Source organism: Trachemys scripta, chromosome 6, assembly GCF_013100865.1.
Source record: "Trachemys scripta elegans isolate TJP31775 chromosome 6, CAS_Tse_1.0, whole genome shotgun sequence".
NCBI classification, from domain to species: domain Eukaryota; kingdom Metazoa; phylum Chordata; order Testudines; family Emydidae; genus Trachemys; species Trachemys scripta.
Window position 1 is genome coordinate 35,779,501 of NC_048303.1, and position 20,625 is coordinate 35,800,125.

General features: G+C 39.0%; 1 protein-coding gene across 2 annotated transcripts in view; it reads left to right on the forward strand.

The window, feature by feature from the left end:
• The window catches only part of ZSWIM6 (zinc finger SWIM-type containing 6), a 167,701-nt gene that overhangs the window by 113,538 nt on the left and 33,538 nt on the right, over nucleotides 1-20,625 (forward strand). For both annotated transcript variants that reach the window (XM_034773051.1, XM_034773052.1), the window contains exons 3-5: nucleotides 178-326; nucleotides 850-1,000; nucleotides 19,108-19,287. In XM_034773051.1, coding sequence (XP_034628942.1) covers nucleotides 178-326; nucleotides 850-1,000; nucleotides 19,108-19,287 — 480 coding nt within the window. The remainder of the gene's footprint in view (nucleotides 1-177; nucleotides 327-849; nucleotides 1,001-19,107; nucleotides 19,288-20,625) is intronic.

Here is a 20,625-nt window from a genome sequence, read left to right on the forward strand (position 1 = left end):
CTGAGAAAAAACTTCAAAATATTTTAATAAGGTAAAGCTCCAATACTCAAAACATGAGAGATCCCAAGTCCAAAAAATTCCTGTGTGCTTCTGACCTCCTTTTGCTTCATTTCTCCCCCCTCCCCCCCGAACCTATAATATTTATTTAGACCATAATTTTTTCGGTGCTGTTTGTAGGTGCTCCTGACCCAACAGCAGGTGCTAGCATAGATGATGAAAACTGTTGGCACTTGGATGAAGAACAAGTCCAGGAGCAAGTTAAACTCTTCCTCTCCCAGGGTGGATACCATGGATCAGGGAAGCAGCTCAATTTGCTTTTTGCGAAGGTAGGGGTTACGTTTGGGTCTCCTTCCTTTTTGTTTTCCTCTATCCAGCCCATATTTGATTGATTAATTACTGAAAATGCAGTCATTTTAAAACCAAGTTAAGCCTTATTAGTACAGCATTATGTTACTTAGAATTCTCCATCAGTGGAGCATAACTTGATGTGCCTTAAAATCTATTTGTTTATCATCACCAGCTTTTTTTCCCCAAAGTTTTGGAGAACCATGTGTGATATTCTTGGGGCATGTATTTTAATGTAAGTCTAAATTTCTTGTGAAAAAACTGTTCAGAACAGAAATTGCAGTGGGACATTAACAGTGATCTAAAATCATTTTTACTGTTGGAGAACAAACTCAATGTAGTCAAGTTCTTATTTAAAACTTTTGATAGTGAGATTTTTTTTTAATAGTGTATGTGTCTCAAAGAGGGAGGAGGAGTTAAATAAAGCATAAATGTCAGTATTTCGCTAGTATTATGTAGCTTCTTTTTTCAAGCTTGTATTAAGAGACCTTTTTTGTTTCCTAGGTGCGAGAGATGTTAAAGATGAGAGACTCTAATGGAGCTCGCATGTTGACATTGATAACAGAACAGTTCATGGCTGACCCTCGTCTGTCGCTTTGGAGGCAACAAGGCACTGCAATGACTGACAAGTATAGGCAACTCTGGGATGAACTGGGTAAATGCAAAGAATTAAAATTATATGCTATGTATGTATATATTTCATAGATTCCAAGGCCAGAAGAGACCATTGTGATCATCTAGTCTGACCTCCTCTATAACACAGGCCATAGCACTCCTCCAAAATCATTCCTAGAGCATGACTTTTAGAGAACCTCTAATCTTAACTTAAAAATCAGCAATGATGGAGAATCCACAACATTCCCTGATAAATTATTCTGATGGTTAATTGCCCTCACTGTCAAAAATGTATGCCTTATTTCCAGTCTGCATTTGTCTAGCTTCAACTTCCATCCATCGGACAATGATGTTGTTATATCTTTCTCTGCTAGATTGAAGAGCCCATTGTTACTTCTCTTTGTTAATCTAAATAGATTGAGATCCTTGAGCCTATCACTATAAAGCATGTTTTCTAATCCTTTAATCATTCCCATGGCTTTTCTCTGAACCTTCTCCAATTTATCAACATCCTTCTTCAACTGTGAGCATCAGAACTGGACACAATATTCCAGCAGCAGTCACACCAGTGCTAAATACAGAGGTAAAATAACCTCTCTACTCCTACTCAAGATTCTCCTGTTTATGCATCCCAAGATCACATCAGCTTTTTTGGCCACAGCATCACACTGGGAGCTCATGTTCAGCTGATTATCCACCATGACCCCCAAATCTTTTTCAGAGTCAGTGCTTCCCAGGTTAAAGTCCCCCTCTTGTAAGAATGTCCTAAATTCTTTGTTCCTAGATGTGTATATATTTACATTTAGCTGAATTAAACCATATATTGTTTGGTTGCACCCAGTTTACCAAGCAATCCAGATCACTCTGAACCAGTAATCTGTCTTCTCCATTATTTACCACTTCCCCCAGTTTTTGTGTCATTTGCAAACTTTATCACAGATTGTTTTATGTTTTCTTCCAGGTCACTGATAAAAATGTTAAATAGATTAGGGCCAAGAACTGATCCCTGCAGGACCCCACTGGAAACACTCCCACTTGATGACTATATGCCATTTACCATTACATTTTCAGACCTATTAGTTAGCCAGTTTTTAGTCCATTTAATATGTGCCATGCTAATTTTATATCCTTCTAGTTTTTTAATCAAAATGTCTTGTGGTACCACGTTAAATGTCTTACAGAAGTCTAAGGAATGAAGGAAGAATTGGACATTTAAAAAAGGCAGGCTTATCAGGATACTTTATAAATCTGAAACTGGCGTTCTCTGCAGGCTTAATTGTTCAATTTAGAAGGGGCTGGAACTGTTGTGAATTTCTGGCAAACAGCGGGGGGTGGAAATGGCAGCTTGGACATCTTGACTTGATGGCGAAACAAAGCAGCTTTTGCTAAAGAAAAGGACATATGCTTTATTGAAAGTAACAATTTAGCTATATTTAAAACTAGACGAATGCATACTTTGTTGCTTATGTAGGTTGAGCTAGTAGGTGCTGGGAGGGGCTATCCTGGAACATGTAGCAATTTTACAGGATACTGCAGCTAAACCTAAATTTTAATAAATTGTCTAAGCCGCCACTCCTCTTTTCTTCATTTTCAGTTTCATATTAGCAGTTTCCTCTTGACTGTGCTCATTTGATGCTACAGGCAGAAGAGCCTGAGCAGTTGCATTGTGACATCAGACATAACTCAGGCCTAGTCTGCACTTAAAAATTAGATTGCCCTCGCATGTTGTGAAAAATTTTGTGCCTTGAGTGCCATAGTTAGGTCAACATAACCCCAAGTGTAGATGCAGCTAAGTCTTCTGTCAACCTAGCTATTGCCTCTGAGAGCTGGATTAACTACAAAAATAGGAAAAACTGCTTCCATTGATGTAGGAAGTGTCTAGTCTGTGGCTGTAATGTAGTCATACCTTGAGTCAGTCATTACTTTCTTCTTATAGTAACCCTAATCCTCACCCTGCTGCCTGCGTTGGCCATGTCACCCCTTGACAGTACCCATCTGGTGCTGCAAGTAGAAGAATCTCTCTGCCTGGAGCACCAAGTGAGGGCATTGTGTAGCTGAATTATAACAGTTTGTCAAAGGTAAAATGATCTTGTCTGAAGCAGTCATGGTGTGGAGGCAGTCACAGTGGAAATCTCCATCCTCACTTCTCATTAGGCATGGTAGCTCCTGATCTGATGCAATCTCCTCTACTTTGGTCCTGAACCCATGCACTCTCCCTCCTCTATCAAGGCACGTCAGTCCTGACCTGCAGTTTTATTTGCGGACTCAACCAATGGTATTGAAGTATGCAGATGACCTGGAGTGAGTGAGTGATGAGTGGCTAAGTTATCTCTGATGTCACAGTACTCCTCTGTCTGTAGCACCAAATGGGCAAAGTGGAAATCCGGCTTTTCCAGTTTTCTGATTGTCACCAAAATCAATACAGTTGTTCCTACTGAGGCCTAGAATGTTCCCTGAAATTTTGGAATTGATCAGACTGTGCTTCCCCATAGTCTTAACCTGTGGACATGTGGACTTTACAAAGTGCCTTGTTTTCACTAAGGGTTTTACCCAGTGATGAGTTGCCAAAAAATTAACAACCGGTTCCCTCCTCCTTACCCCACAAGGGGGTCATGCGCCCCCCCCCCCCCCAGTACCCCTGCCCCATCCACCTCCCTTCCCTGTCCCCTGACTGCCTCCTGCCACCCCATCCAACCTCTCCTCTCATTCCTGATGGCCCCCCAGGACCCCTGCCCCGTTCAACCACCCCTTCTCTCTGTCCCTGATTGCCTTCCCCCCGGACCCTTGCCCCCATTCAATCCCCCTGTTCCCTGCCCTCTGACCGTCCCGACCCCTATCTACCCACCCCTACCCCCCAGCTCACCAAACAATCTGCTGGCTGTCAGGAGCCCTAGGCAGCCAAGCCAACCCAAGGCACAACAACAGCTACGCAACCCCTATTGCACAACAGCCCACATCTACACCACACTACTCAACAAACAATCTGCTGTGCTACAAGAACCCTATGCAGGCCCAGCAGAGCATACAGCACCCCCAGCAACACACCACAACACACTGTACACAGCCAGCCCTCTTCCTCCCATACACACCATAAGTGACCTGAACTGCACAACCCCAAGCATTATACATCCTTCCCTCCCCAGTGCACAACCCCAGCCCCATACCACCACTGTGCAGACCCTCTCCCAGCCACACAACTCCCCTGCTACACAGCTGCCCCACAACACACAACTCTGTTTGCGCACACACCTCCCCTCTGGGCAGCCCTGGAACTTTCAGCAGCAGCCCCCCGCTTATCTTGCGTTGCCCGCAGCCCTGAGCTCAGCTGAACTGGCCATGCTGCAGCTGGGGCCAGCCCAGGGGCCCGGGCAAATTGCCCTATGCACCCACCGTCCCCCCGCGGCCCTGGAGCTCTCAGCCCCCCCTTTACCGGCAGCCCGGAAGCTGGAGCTCAGCAGCTGAACTGGCCATGCTGTGGCTATGGGCTCTGCAGGGGGAGACAAGTAAAACTCATGGGGGCAGCTGGGGCCGGGGCAAATTGCCCTCCTCTCCCCTTTGGGCAGCCCTGGGAAGCTTGCAGCAGTCTCCCCCCCCCCCCCCCACCTTGCTGGAGGCTGCTCAAAAAGCAGCAGCAGGACGACTGACTCCTGAGCTCAGCTGCCCAGCTGGTGCAGGTATGTGACCACCTGTGGCTGGCCATGCTGCAGCTCTGGGGGGGTGGGGAAGCGGGGGAGGGGCAGGGGAGCCTCAGCCTCCCTAGCTGGGACTCCTGGGAGCAACAGGACGCCCAGAGAGAGGAATTCTTTGCCCATCCCCCGTCCCTTTAACAATTGGTTCTCTACCTGCCTCTATTTTTATCAAACGGTTCTTGCGAACTGGTGAGAACCGGCTCCAGCTCACCACTGGTTTTACCTCAAGTTAAGAATACACCGGTTTCATAGTAAAGACACAGACCTGAGAGAGAAATATGAGCATTGACGAAGACAAGGGTATTAGGAAGCCCAAAGGAAAAACAGTGATCCGCAGAATGAAGAGCAGGGAGATATTGAGGACCGGCTATTTGTTTGGGCAACAGTAGCAAGGGAGATCTCATACAGATGCTGAGGGGTAACAAATTTGATTGTACCTCCTGAAATCAGAAGCAAGTCTGATTCTTTTCCTCTAGGCGTGCTATATGTAAGGGTAAAACAGCATATTTACCTTTTGTCTGCTCAGAGTTATCTGCTTTGAGAATGGTATATACAAATTAGAATTTTCCCCTTAAATCTATGAAGAAAATGCTGGCAGTGGTATTAATCACAGTCAAGTGGTTTTTTTAATATTGTATGTTAATTAAGCTCTTGATTATTTCATGGAGTAAATAACGCTTTTGTATTGTAGTTATGAAAGACTTTAGCACATGTAAAGTGTAAGTTTGGGTTCTGTTTAATAAAGAGTTGTTTAATTTTGTAGCCTACCAACCATTAGGCATCTGGACATTTTTTCAGTTTTATTTTGGGCATATGTTTTTTAACTTACTGTAATAAGCTTCATTCTGTAACTGGATTGATCCTTTCATAAAAACTTAACCAATGCTTCCTGCAATGCAGTGGGCACTGGCATGGTAATTGGAATAAGAAGTTAGACAGGGGACAGAGAGGGTCTGTTCCCATTCAGGTCTTTAGTAAAACTCCCCTAGACTTTAGCAGAAGCAGGATTGAACCTTAAATTTGGAGGTGTTGGGCAAGACAATTTTTATTAATTATCCTGGCATCCATTGTGAGGCTAGCATCATCCAAAGAAGATGATACAATGCACTGGAGGGGTCACACAAGTAACTTCTAGTTTGGAAGGTCTAGAATTAAGCAGCAAGCTGTGTTTAAAAACAGTTAAAAGGAATATGATGAAAACAAAAAACTCCTGAAGGAGGGTCTCCAGCGTAACTAAATATGTTCCGTTAGAGATGTCAAGATTACAGATGTAGTATGATAAGTTTAGAGTTATTTACTTCTGTTGATGCTAGAGACATTGATAGTGCCTATAGTGATTTGTGTGAATCATTACAGTCATGTGTTCAATACAACCCACTTGCTATAGTGGCACATAGATAACTTTTTTAAACTTCTGAGCTGGAATAATGCTCTTTAAATGGTACCTCAGTAAAATACCACATGCTGATTTTAGAAAGTTTAACCCTCAATTACCATTGATCAAAACTGAGAAATTGACGCATTATTAATTATAATATGAACGCCTTTGGTCTGCCATTAAATTGCACTGATAAAATAGAGGAATATGGAGATGGTTATAATCCCCTGAAGTAAAAGTCTGCTGGTGCATGTTGCACTGAGTTCTCTGATTTCAATAAAAGGTCAGTCAGCCCTCTTTCTGCTCTGAAAAAATTATCTCTATCTGTAGGTTAAAAAGTCCCTGCAGTTTGACTTCAGTAATAATTCTCTAATATTCATCCATCAAAAATTAAATAAAAGTTGCTTCTGAGCTTCGAAAGTGAAAAGATTTTCTTTCTTAATAAAAGGGGGAAATTTGACTTTGTGCCCCAGCCCAGGGATCACATTGCTGCAAGGCTTTGCTTTGGAATTAAATGCTGAGCACTGCCAGATGCCAGGCATCGAGAAGAAGCTAGGTTTTGTCGGCAAATGGGATCTGCAAGTTAATTGGTGTTTTCTGCAGGCTTCTGGCTGTGAAATGAAATTGGAAGCCCTTTAGCCACATGGATAATACAGGACCTGAATACAAATGTCACATGTCACCATCAGGGCCCACTGTGAGACAATAGTGTTCCCACTCGAACACTACGCCATTACAGATCATTTAAATATGGGGATTACATTTAAACTAAAAGCCCCATTTGCCTTTTACTGCAATTTAAATGTCCTCTTAGCAAAAGCTAAGTGACAAATTAAATGAAAAAAGTGCCCACATTTTTAAAGCTGTAATGCAAAACAACCTTTTATTGCTTCTCATGTGCCACGAATGAATCATTATACTTGTCAACCCTAAACCAAGCCATAATTGGAGCAGCTACTGTTATCAAAGTGGGGCCGCTCTTGTGACAGCTTAATAAAGCTGAAACTGTTAAATTAAATCCCAGATGCTTAATCTGATGAAAGCAGTCAAGTAGAAGAATCCAAGACAAGTATCTACTACTTGGTGGAGTGATGGAGCCCAACAGCTTGTCAACACGTAGATTACAGGATCAGATTTTTTTTCTGATCTCCCATTTTCAGTATCTTTTTCCACCCACTTGCCTGCCTTTGCAGTAAAGAAACTTCACACAATTTGCATGTTTCAAAACAAACATTTCTAATAGATTTTTTCCCCCCACTTTGATTTTTAAAACAATATTTAGTTCACTTTTTTAAACTAAAAAAGAATAGTTTCTGATGGAACCAAAGGCAAGATGGCTCTCCACATGTGCCCTACCCCAGGGAGGAGGGTCTGCCAAGGAGGTTCTCACTCTTATAAGACAGGAGAATGGCTATTCAGTTAATTTAAGATGCTGAGATTTTACTTACTTGGATTTGCCTTTTCCATACTATAGCTCTAACCTTTGAGGTACTCTTTGAATGCCCTCAGTTCTCATTAACATCAGCAGGAATAGGGGGTGCTCTCAAATTCTTGTTGTATTAGTCTCACACTCACCTACCCAGTTCAACCACTCTCCATTGACTAAGATTGCTAAATATGGAGCACTCTTGTGATGTCACTGTGTCCTACAACAATATAAAGCCTTCCTGGGAGACACCTTTGAAATCTCTTTGATCGTACCTAGTGGAAGGGCTGCTCCTGCACATTTATCTCTTGTGTGGCAAGAGTTTTGTTGTCTCCTTACCTAATGGATTAGCCCTTAAATGAATTTTTACTTGTGGAAACTGCTATTGTATGCTCAAGACGGGTTGAGATTTTTTAAAACTTTGATATGCTGTAGTTAAGCTAAATTGTATTCATATTAACATTCTGTTAATATTCTTATGTCAATTTTCTCAACCATAGAGGTACATAATATATTATTTTTATATTCTGAACGATTAGGAAAACTTGCTAACTTGAAGTTAAAAATCTTGTACAAATTCAGAACACGTGGAGAATTGTTACAATATATTTGTGCTTTTTAATGATCACTTTCAAATTCTTATTTTTTTGAGTAAATTTATCCTCCCAATCTCAAATTTAATTTAAACACACGATCGTTAGAGGTTGTAATTAGTTAGGATTTAATTACTATTTTACTCTGGGGAAACAATTTTTTCAAGGTATTAAATAACATTTTCCTGTCTTTGAAACTACTTTCATGTATTCTGAGAGAATTTTTGTATTCTAATCTAGGACATATCAAGTTGGATTTTTTTAACCTAAACTAAATAGAAATCTTGAAGTAGAAGATAGGAAGGCCTTTAGTGGCTCTTCACTTTGCAATTACAGAAAATAAATTGGATGGGGCATGCCACCTATTTCAAACAGATGACCTCTGCTCAGTACTTCAGAATAAGACAAAACAGCTAAGGTTCCTGCCAATATGCCCCAAGAGAAATTCCTTTCTGACCCCAAATTTAGCAACTATTTAAATGCTACCATGAACAAGATTTACCATGGCTAAATAGTCATTCCAGTTTTTGTTTTTCTGCAGCTGCATATTAAAATAGTCACTATTATCATCTTTTTTATATATATATTTTGTTTGTTTTGTTAAGGTACATATACACTGCAGAAAGATTCCCTTTCCCCCATGTATTTCATAGTATTGTTAAATTGGACAGATGTAGGCCATAATTTTCAAACCTGAGTGCCTAAATTTAGTTGCCTAAGTCCTTATTTAGGCACTGAATTAAGTGACATTATTTTTCCAAAGGTGCAGGGCATCTGAAGCTCCTGTTGACATTTACATCCTTTGAAGTCCATAAGCGTTGTAAGTGCCCAGCACCTTTGGAAAATAAGGATACTTTTAATTAGGTGCCTAAGTATGTATTTAGGCAACTAAATTTAAGCACTTGAAAGTAGACACTGAAATTCATACATTCCTAAGGTGGTCAGGTGCTTTATACTATACTCAGCTCATCATCTTCTCTTGACCTTTTACATTGGTGTTGCTTCCTTTTTCTTATTTATAATGCAGTATTTGATACAGCATAGTATCCTTTTGGCCGCTCTTAACTGCAATTGAACAAAGTGCTAACATGAATTCATAAATCCCTTTTCACTATCAGTATGTTGCAGACGTTACCCACCATTAAATTGGTTGTTTTGTGATTTTTGGATAAAAAAAAGTCTGCACGTTATATGCACTTCCATTAAATTATATCAGCCATTTCACAGAATATTATGCTAACATTTATAAATATGTCTTAGATTGACTTATGCTGTTTAAGGTACTAAACTAACTATTTCTGACTTTAGTGTCATAAACAAATTTTGCCACTTGAAAGGCATAGCTTTGGATGACTGCTTTTATGAGAAATTGAACAGCGGTGGCTCTACACAGAATCTCAGTTGTGTGTGAAACTTCTCTTCATTGTGACTTTGTCATTGCCTTTTGCTTTTGCTATTTGTTATCTAATTCATATATATTTATGTTCACACTGACTGCTGTTAAATCAAGGGTTTGTGGCACTAACAAGTGTTTTGAAGCTTCAGCTTAAACTGATTTTCAGACACTCATTTTTAGATTTTCAGAATGTCTCCTGTAACTACAGGATGGTGTTATGATTGTTTGGGTTCCCTAGCTATACTTTTCCTTGCCTTAACATGTTTAGATTTCTGTAAGTTTAATCATACCTTGAGTTTCCTGGCTTTGGAATGCTTTTATTTTAGGGGGCAATGGATGTAATTTTAATATGCCTGTGATATTTTTTGCCCTTAATTAGTGATATGTATTAACTTTTAATTCCAGTTTAACATAGGCAGTTCCCAGATAAGAGACTCTCTAATTTAAAAAGTTCATATATAAACACTAAATAAAAAACACAAAATGTTGCTGTGTGGGTTGTATCTTAAGTGAGTAAAATATAATATCAATCTTAATTTTTAATTTTTTAAAAACTTTTAGCAACACATTCACCAGTACATTATGGATCCTTCACCTTGCTCTGGAGCAGACCAAAGCAGCCAGAATGAACTGGCAAGTTTCTCTCCACTTCAGTCAACTGTAGAAGTCAGAACATCACTTCTTACTTTTCCTCTTTCTGTTGCTTATGTCTGGTGCAGCACACGGTTCTCAAAAATTCTAAGATTAATGATAATGTTTTGCTTGAGTTCATCATAACTAAAAATTTCTTCTTCAGCAGAGGGTGATAAATAATGTGCTAATACAGAGAATTCTGTGAATAACTGCCTTCTTTCAAAATGGCTGCTGTCTCCTATTGCTCCCATTGGCAGTGAAGCCTAGATGGCCTTGAGAAAGATGGAGGATACCCATATTTCCAGAAACCAGTTTCCTCTCACTTTCATTGGGAATAACGGAAAGCAGTGACTATCTTGAAAGAGGGCATCTTAACTGAGGGCATTTATGGCCGCAGTTTTATTAAGACAATAGGAGTTTGGTTCTTTCAGTTTTCTGTAATAGAACAGCATTTGTCAGACCCTGCTGAAGAAGCAGCTTTCAGTTATGAAAAATAATGGCAAAACCTACCATTTGTTACCATGAACAACATTATTGAAATTTAGTCAATGTGCAAGATTTCTGTGAATGGTTTATTTATTTATTTTGCTATTTGGGAAGTTCAGAGTCTATGTTCCATTAAGATTATTCAGGACCTAACAAAAAAAGCTAGATGGTGAGTGCTAAATTTCTTCAGAAACCCATTTTAAAATACTTTTAATTCCTAAACAAATTAACTGATTAACTTGTAAATTTTCCTGAAAATTCATAGTGTACTCAGAGTAAGCACTGTAATTTTGAGGATATCCTGTAATACTCCTTTTTATAACAAAGTGGTTGAATCCCTGCTTCAAGTGAAAAACTAATTTCATCCTTCTCTGAGACTATGACCAATGCTTACATAATTAAGTACAGAATTTGACATGTGACTGAAATTAGTTGCTGACCTATATTTTATAGAACATACTTTTCCCTTTTTTTAAAACATAAGAAAAACATGAGCTAAATAACATGAGCTAACATCTAATCTTCTGATATTACCCCCAGTAAATACCAGAGAAAGTAGATTATACGTGCCTATGGAGTAGGGTGGTCAGATAGCAACTGTGAAAAATCAGGACTTTTTTGGGGGGGAGGGAGGAGATAATTGCCTATGTAAGACAAAGGCCCTAACATCGGGACATCTGGTCACCCTATTATGGAGTGGTTGCAACTTCAGTGAGTTCTAATATTCTGGGATCCAAGCGATTGGGCCCTAGTAATTTTATTCAGGTCCCTTCTTGTTGAAGGGTACTGGAATCCCATCCCATGACAGCTACTGGAATACCATGCCCAGTTCTCATGTACACAATTAAAGAAGAATATAAATAAATTTGAGAGGGCTCAGAGAAGGGCCATGAGAATGATTAAAGGAGTAGAAAACATGCCTTGTAACAATATTGCAGGAGCTCAAAGAGAAGGTGAAGGAGTGACTTGATCATACAGTCTATAATACCTTCACAGAGAAGAGAAATTTGATACCTTAACAGATAAAGGTATAACAAGATCCAATGGCTGGAAGTTGAACCTAGACAAATTCTGACTAGAAATAAGGTATGCATTTTTAAAAGTGAGGGTAATTAACCATTGGAAGAAATGACCAAGGGTTGTGGTGGATTCTCCATCACTGGCAATTTTTAAATTGATTGGATGCTTTTCTGAAAGCTATTCTTTAGTTCAAATGGAAATTAATTCAGGGAAGTTCTAAGGTCCTGTGTTTTATGCAGAACAGCCAAGATGAACACAGTGGTCACTTATGGCTTTATAATCTATAGGTATATCTACATTTATGGCAGAGTGTAGAGTACAGACACGGCACACCCAGCTATCATGGGTATAAATAGCAGTGTAGGCTTTGAGGCACTGCTTAGGTGAGTAGAGTGCCCTTCCCAGCTGAATGCTAGGGTACATACCCTGCCTGACTCTCTGTACGTGCCCAAGCAGTGCCCCCCATGTCTACACTGCTATTTTGAGCAGTGTTGTGTCCTGCTGTCTCCTGTCTACCAGAGTCTTTCGCTGCTTCCTGTAGCTGCACACCACAGTGACAAGTGTCGATACAGCCTGCCTTTCACTGCAGTGTATAGCTACAGCTGTAGTGCCTGTACTCTACATGTTGCCATAGATGAGGCCTATGTGAAGGTGTGGTGGTGTGTTTCAGTTATGTAAGCATAATACTGGTTATCCTGCTGTTTTTCCTGTCCTCTATCTCCATGCATCCTAGTGATTTTATTTGAGTGTAGTTATCCTTCTTTAATGGAAATATATTTTCAAAAACGGTCCTTTATTTCAGCAACAACCCCCTTTCAGTTCTTGTGGTCAAACCCTTTGTCCCTCTCATTTCAAGAAAGTTGAAATGCTGTAGAAAAAATTGAGTTGTTTAACGTCCCTGTGAGGTAGTGCAGTAGAGCTGGATGATATATTCATAGTGAACAATTTATCTGACTAATTTCATCCTTTTTCATTTTGAAAATGATCTGCAAGCATGTTGTGGTTCTTAACATTTTATTTGTAATTGTTAAACTGTTGGGAAGAAATATTTAGTCTATGCTTTGTCAGAACAAGAGTCCCATTTTCTGTTCACAACTTAACTGTGACATAAGTAATTATTTGAATTTATTATGGGAATAATTAAAGTATATATTTTAAAAACAGCCATGAGCAGTTTAGTGAAAGTTTTAATACCCATTTGTTTGCTCTAGTATTAACAATGCTGTTACCTTTTATTTCCAAACATTCAAAATAAACTATCATGAATGCTAGGAAAGTAAATCAGTGGGTTTCTTTGAAAACACCTGGTATTTTCTTCCAGCTCTGTAGATAAAATTATTCCTCTTGTTGTATTAATGATGAAAATGAATAATTATTTGTAAGGAATCAGAAATATGGCCCTTAATTGAGATTTGATGGACGTAACTAGTTTATGTCCTGAGGAGATGACAATCTGTAGTCCTGATCTTGAAAACTGCTTTGCTTGAGTGGACCCCAGCACCTGTGCAGAACCCCATTGGCTTAGTCAGTGGGGCTCCACGCAGTCACAGTAGGTTGCAGGCTAAGAGCCTAAACTAGGTATAATTTGGTAAGGGATGATAGAACAAAGGACTAAAAAAAAAAAAAAAGGACATGAGATGTATTTTGTTTTCATCTTCTTAATGTATTAAAATTTGAGGACACTGAAATTGAGGCTGGAGTGAAAGTCAGTATTAAACCTACTTTATATATGCACAGAACAGTTCAGTGACTTGTGCAAGGGTCAATGAGTGAGTAACAGAGCTGAGTATAGAATTCCGATTCCCATTTTTCTGCACTAGAACACACTTGCTCCCATGACATTGGAAATGTTGGTTTTTTAATGTAACAGTCTTGGGAGAGAAGTAAGTAAGTTAAAGGAACTAGAAATCTGTTCATTTTGCCCCCTTATGGTACACCTATGCTCCCCCTAACACTCACACAGATTTTAGAGTGCAGAAGGTATCAATGCTGCAGGTAATCTATTGCATTAATCAGCCAGCTAGTGTGAAATGCATGGGGAGTGATTATACTATCATACACAATACAATCAGCATGAAGCACTTGTCAAGACCAATACATCAAAGTTTAATTCAGTAATAGAATGAATTAGAGCAAAATGAAACATTCTGTTCTCCAAGAAACACAACACCCATTGCAGGTTCTTTTTGAAGGCTCTGTAGAAAAACCAGAGTGCATTAAGGAATTGTTTTTATGAATAAAATTGCTACTCCAATTTGACTGAATACTGCGAGTACTTCTCCTTGGGGTTCTTATGATAGAGTAAGCACTTCAATACAATACTCTCCATCTTCACTGTTCTATAAAAACAATTGTTTAATTGGATCATTCTCCAATGGGGCTTCTGAATAATTTTTGTTCTAATGGAGACCTCTTATTGCATGTAGGAAGGAGGTGGTTTTACCAGTGACTGTGGGGGATTTGCCCTTGAGGATGGGGGAGTAGTACACACTAGACTTTCTTCTATTATTTTGCTAACTGCCTGCTTGCTGTTCCAATGCAGCAGGTATTATGTGTTTATATAGAAGTTTGGATTATAAAGTTTATAAAATGCTGTATAGTCATTTTAGATTGTGAAACATCTAAACATTTTTCCTATCTTAACAGCCACTTTTGATTCTAAAGCTTTTAACATACAAAAAGGCTAATGAGTTCAGTTTTTTTAAACATCCGCGTGGCATATATATAACACCTAAATGTTCTAAAACAATACTACCAGAATAGAATCACATAGGACCAAATGAGGTATGATGACATATATTCAACAAATGGTGACGCAATGTGGCTGACATAATCCCACTGTGCAATAGCTACTCTTAACCAGAGAATACTGATCCAGGCAATTAACAGTGAAAATACTAAATGTCGCTACTCTCTTGTAATCTAACAGAGTTGACTGCTTTTGAAATTTGGTACTTAAATGAAAGTTTGAGTTATGCTAGCATAAAAACTTTGTAAGTCTATAAACAGTAACTTGTATGCAGATAAAATGTATATTTTAATTTTGCAAATGAGAGAATTGATTTAAATAAACATTTTAATAAAAAATTCCACCAGGCTAAGGCCTTATACCAAGTTTCAGCCCGTAGCAACCTATTTCAGCAGTGTTATAAACCACTGAAAATGGTTATTGTGAAAATGCTGACACAAGCTTAGCTATATACCATCATTGACAGGGCATCATCATACTTTTAGAGAAAGCAGATTTCTTTTGACTAATATAATCAGTCTTGAATTGTAGGCTGAACCTTCAATTTCTCATCTTGTTTCCACACAGTAAAATTAGGTGGGGTTTTTCCAGTTGTTGGGGAAGGGGTGAAATGTAATGGGATTTATGGGAACTGTGTAATACTTAATCTCCAAGGAGAGTCTGTATACATTCCTTGTTCCTTTTTTTTATGGTTTATGAATGCATGCATACTGTGAGTGTGTAATTATTACAGCACCTACTGTTACAGGAACTGAGCACTTTAATAATGCTATTTTCTACTTGTTTAAATCCTGAGTCAGCATGGACACACTGTCCCTTTCTACAGCCTTGGTTCTGGGGCAGGGTGTCTATTGAGAGAATTTAGCTATGCTAATCTTTGGCTATATGTATGGGGAAACCACATACTATGGAGAACAGTGATAAAATACATTTTTCTGTGGGATGAGATGTACTGGAGACAAATGACAGCGATACATCTCTGAAGATATGCTGTTTGAACCAAAGGTCTGTTGAGGCAAAGCTAGCTTTATTCAGGTCAAGAGGATTATTGTGGAACCAGAATAGACAATTCCTCACTGAGATGTGACAGTTTTAGTATTTGTTCCCTTGTGAAATTAATATCAAATTGCAGTCACAGCATGACTTATCATCCAATTATCTTCAGGGAAAAATGAAATTTGCATATTGGTTTGTGATATTTTGCCTTTGCACTTTGAGGATTTTCATATTGGAAAGAGGTGGGACGCAGTCCAGAATCTGAATCCAAACTTTACTTTTTGTTCAGTAGTGTATGGATTTGGGGTGTCTGTTTGGGCCTGTATGAGAGGGACTCTAGCCTGGATCAAAATGCCTCCAAAGTTTTGGGTGAAAAATATGGCAGCTGTATTGAGTGTTCAGTTGTGACCATTTCTAATACTATATATTCTGACCAGGGTTTCTTTGTCTTTATTGGGGCAACTGTTTATGTTGTGGGTCATGTTGGTAGCTGGATTTCATTATGTCAAGCTGGTGAACTTCTCTTCATATTGGGAATATCCTTTTTGGAGTACAGGAGTGCTCTTTTTAGTACAGACTCTTTGGTGTACAGCAATCTTCAAGTTTGTGAAGTCCGCTGAAATTCTCTTAATTTAAAAGTTAGTTTTTTCCTGAGTCTGGGATGGGATAAGAGAAGTTTACTCACAAAAGGTAGTTGTCCTTAATTTTTACTTGATCCTTACTGGCCATAATCACTGCTTATTACAGGTAATTGCCCCATATGGGAGCCATTAGGCAGAAGGTAGCTGGGAACTTCCAAGAACCCCCTTGTTCAAAACCAGAATATGCCTGTGCTTTGCTTTGATATCTAAAAGGATGCCCCTTAGCGCTTGTCTACTGCAGCAGCAGCAAGAGGTAGACCAGCTGCTGCTGTGAAATAGGAAGAACGGCTTCCTGGCTTCTTCCATTTGGCTGGTGGGTGAATAGTGGGTACGACCAAACATCTCCCTTCTTAGAAGCTTGCTGCAGTAGAGTGTTAAAGGACAGGAAGCAGTGAATTTCAGATACCTAGCATGGACAGCTGCCCCCGAAAAACAGGGAGGTAGAAACTTTGCCCCACCCATGCACATTTCCCCCTCATCCGCCGCCCCACACACACTATACATGCACTTTAAAAAAAAATTGCTGGGGTGAGGAATGGGGTCACTGACATTATACTTCCTCCCCCAAAATGACACACTTTGGGTGTGGAACCTCAGGCTCTCCATGCTCAACTCTCTTCCAAATGGGGAATTCCTTCTCCCACTCCTCCAGAAAGGCATCACTTAACCTTGAAAGTAGTGTGAAGGCCCAATCCTGCAGACTTTACAAACACACACATCTCATTGATATCAGTGAGAGTTAACATTTTAAGTGGCACATGGGGGAGTTCCGTTCTGTACATGGACTTAATCAAATTACATAATATAACCTCTATTTGGTGTGACACGTGGATTTCTGTGTAAAGGTCTTAATATAAGAATTAATCCTTGTGTTTAACTTACACCAAATAGCTTGGCTTTCTGAGAATACAGCTACTGATATAATTAAACTCACAACACAGTTGTCCTCTTGAAATTAAAGTAGATGCTTGAAATTAAATATTTTGAGATTCTGCCCCTCCTCCTCCTATTAAGTGTAGTATATGCATGGTAGGCCTTCACTAACTCTTTTGACATTTCTCTGCTTTTCATTGACTGGTTTTGATTGCTTTATGCATTCCTGCATACCATAAATCAGTTTTGTAGTGGGACATTCTGTAATTCTCAGTGCTATATATTTTGCCTTGCTGAATAATTTAAAATAGTCATCAAATACAGTTAAAATTTTGTGCTTGACCTTGGTTTATTTAGCTGCTATTCTAGAATCATTGGAAATCCAGTTACAATGTGTTAAGTTGTATTAGTCTCTTTTTAATACAGAGGGTTGCATTGTCATGCTCTTCAGTGCTCATAAGTACTACTGAAGGAAATAATTAATAAATCAGTTAGCCATTCCTCACTGTTTCCTCTTTTATCTTGGAGATTGCAAGGACCATCTTCATTGTATGTTTTGGGCCCGTGCTGAGCACATTGGTGCTTAATAGTAAAAATAATCAGTGAAATTCTTCAGTTTTACTTGGCTTAGGAGGGTTGCAATATGTTTAAACCACTGCACAGAGTGTCTAAAGGAAATTGTAAGAGTTGATTTAAAAGGGCCATAGGGGAAAGAGTTCTTGACTTCCAGATTCAGTATGTTTTTTTCTTTTATACATTTCTGCAAGTTTCATCTTCTAAAACAGATTCCTTTAGTGTGTTTAACCGTTCCAGATAATCACCTATGCTATTATAGTGACATCATCTTCTATCCTTTGCTGCACCCTGTCTTATTTTGTGGCATCACGCAGATTTTTTTTTTTCTTTTGGTACACTTCCCTGCCCCCATTTCCACACCAGCATCTGAGGACTTTGAGGGCTTTATCCTGTAAGGTTTAAGTTTCCCTTGGCTCATCATGAAGTGGTACTTAAGAATACGCTCCCATACCATGGTGTGTAGGATACCAGAATGCTAAGTTACTTCTAGGAAACAATGTTGTATGGTGGCCTGTGTTCCAGGTATACCTTTTACTTTCTTAGTTAGCAAGCTATTATTTGGCTACTAGAGTTTAACCACCTTAGGTGACCCAGCTGCATCATTATTCTTTTTTCTGGGCATCTGTCATGCAGTTTTTAGGCCACTTCTGCAAATCTCCTATCGTGTGTAAAGTACATCCTTAATAAACAAACGAAGTGTTGCTAAATAGCATGTCTTCATGCTGCTGTCAAAGTTCACAGTGGTAAAGAGACAGCTGATACAGAGAAAAATGTTTCCATTTGAAAATTGTTGCCACAGACCCTGAAGTATTTGAGGATGCTCTGTTACACAGTGTCAGGGAGTCAGATTCTGAACTGACGGTATGTGTGAAATGTCAGCACAAATCAGCTTTCCCTTTGAGTTGTGTAAAGAGAGAATGTAAAACAGATTTTACAGTTTAACCTAATTACTGAAATAATGGCAGTAAAAATAAGTCTTTGTATTAAAAAGTGCTGCAGTCTTGACTGAATATTAAATCTCTCAAATCCAAATGTGATTTGAAAATGATTTTGAATGTGAATTACAGTTCTTTGGATAGGTTTTGAGAAGTTCTGATGATGTGGAGGTATATGTGTACAGTTTATGTATACTTGTGTTTAATATATTTAATTTTATTTCAAAATATTTTACTGTAATGTAAAACTGGGAAATAATTATATAGCAAATATAATTGTTTCTTCTACATTTTTCTTTTTTGTGTTGTTTTTAAACTGATGCACTTGCTTCCTCTGTCAGAATTAAAAGGATGGGTGGTTGAGTTTTGTAACTTGGGTGTGGATTCTTTCTCTTTTCACTTTAAACTGATATTCCTTTCTGACAAACTATAGAGTGGAGGCTTTAGATTTTGTAGTGCTTCATATGAAGTCCCACTTTATCTTTTTATATGTTCAATTTCAATAGAAAGATTGTATATTCTAATTAAGTTATTTGGGATGGTTGAAAAAGGCCACATTAACCCCACAATGCTGAGTCAGGAACTCATGGTCTGCTAGTATTAGACCACACTTGGAGGCCAACAGTGTGGCTTTGCAGGGGAAAAAACATTATAATATAAAAATACCATCTGGTAAAACTCCATAGGTTTTTAAAATTAGTCATTGGCTGTTGCTCTTTTAATAGAAAAGATAATTGAGCAATTTTTTTAAATCAGGTGCTCTTTGGATGTGTATAGTCTTAAATCCCCACTGCAAGTTGGAGCAGAAGGCCAGTTGGCTAAAACAGCTGAAAAAATGGAACAGTGTGGATGTTTGTCCCTGGGAAGATGGAAACCATGGAAACGAGCTGCCCAATTTAACCAATGCTTTGCCTCAGGGTGCAAATGCTAACCAAGGTGAGTCTGAACAGATGCACTAATTGTAACATATGCTATAACCTATATATTAATATATCCCTGCAAAATTTTACTTTCTTTCCTGGGACAAATAACTTTCTCTCTTTTGGGAGTGGGAGTTGGTATGGACAAGTAAAGTATCAAGTGAAGGGAGGATGAATACATTTTTGTAACGATAGTTGAGCAAGGGATGTGTGTGTGTTGATGTGTGTTCAAATGCATTTACTAAATAAAATATTTCAAGACCGAGTCATCCTAAATGTTTCCAACCCTTTTGTTTGTTTTATAAAAATGTAGTCTTATCTATGCTCCATGTATCTATATTTCAGTTAATTTCATGAATTGTACTTAAAGTATATCATATAAACATTTTTGGTTTGTGTTTTTGCTTGCTCTTTAAGCTGGTATCGCTGCCGGCGTGCTTTTCTGAGCTTTTCTATATGTGGTTTTCTTCAGTTGTGAAGCTTTCAGTAGCTATTTAAAGAGATGCTACTGCAACTAAATGAAATTAGATGTGTTAAAATGAAGCATCTATTTGTGGGATCAGCCCTGTGGTTAACACTCTGCACTGACACAAGATCCCAGGTTCTATTCATGGGGCTGGGACTGTTGCAGAGGCAGGACACTGTCTTCTTGGAGAGGGGAGGTGTCTTGTTGCTCTGCAGCAGTCTCTATGGTTAATCTAGGAGAGATGTTCAACTTTGAAGAAAGTCCCATCCGGCCCTCCTTGGGCAAAGGATGCTGCTTGCTAAGGACCAGGGTGGGGGAAATGTCCTCCATTTATACAAGTAAGAGCTCTATTTATATAAGAATATAATCTTGCAATACAGAAACATGGATCTGGGAAGCCTCATGTCTACAATATTTGGAATAAACATTGATTTCAAATTGATATAAAATGAAGGAAAATTTAATGCCTGTGGAAGAAAAAGATAAAAGCTTGGACTGGTGAGGTGTCTCCCGTGGGTCTCTTGAAAGATACCTGTGAAGGGAATTGTCAAATTTCATTCACTTCCAGATTAGCTTTTAATCTCCACCTGTGGCCGGGGAAAACTGGGAACATTCAGCACATAACTCCCTACAAAGATTTTTCTTGTTGGGTCTCCTAATGTCCAGCCCAACTTGTTATGCTGATTTCAGCTCTGACGGATATCTCGGCAGCAACAGAATTCTGCTGCCACATGGAGTTGTCCAATAGAAATTCAGATCAGTGCTGTGATTTTTAGTATACTATGTAAAAAGCAACAGAGGGTCCTGTGGCACCTTTGAGACTAACAGAAGTGCTGGGAGCATAAGCTTTCGTGGGTAAGAACCTCACTTCTTCAGATGCAAGAGTGA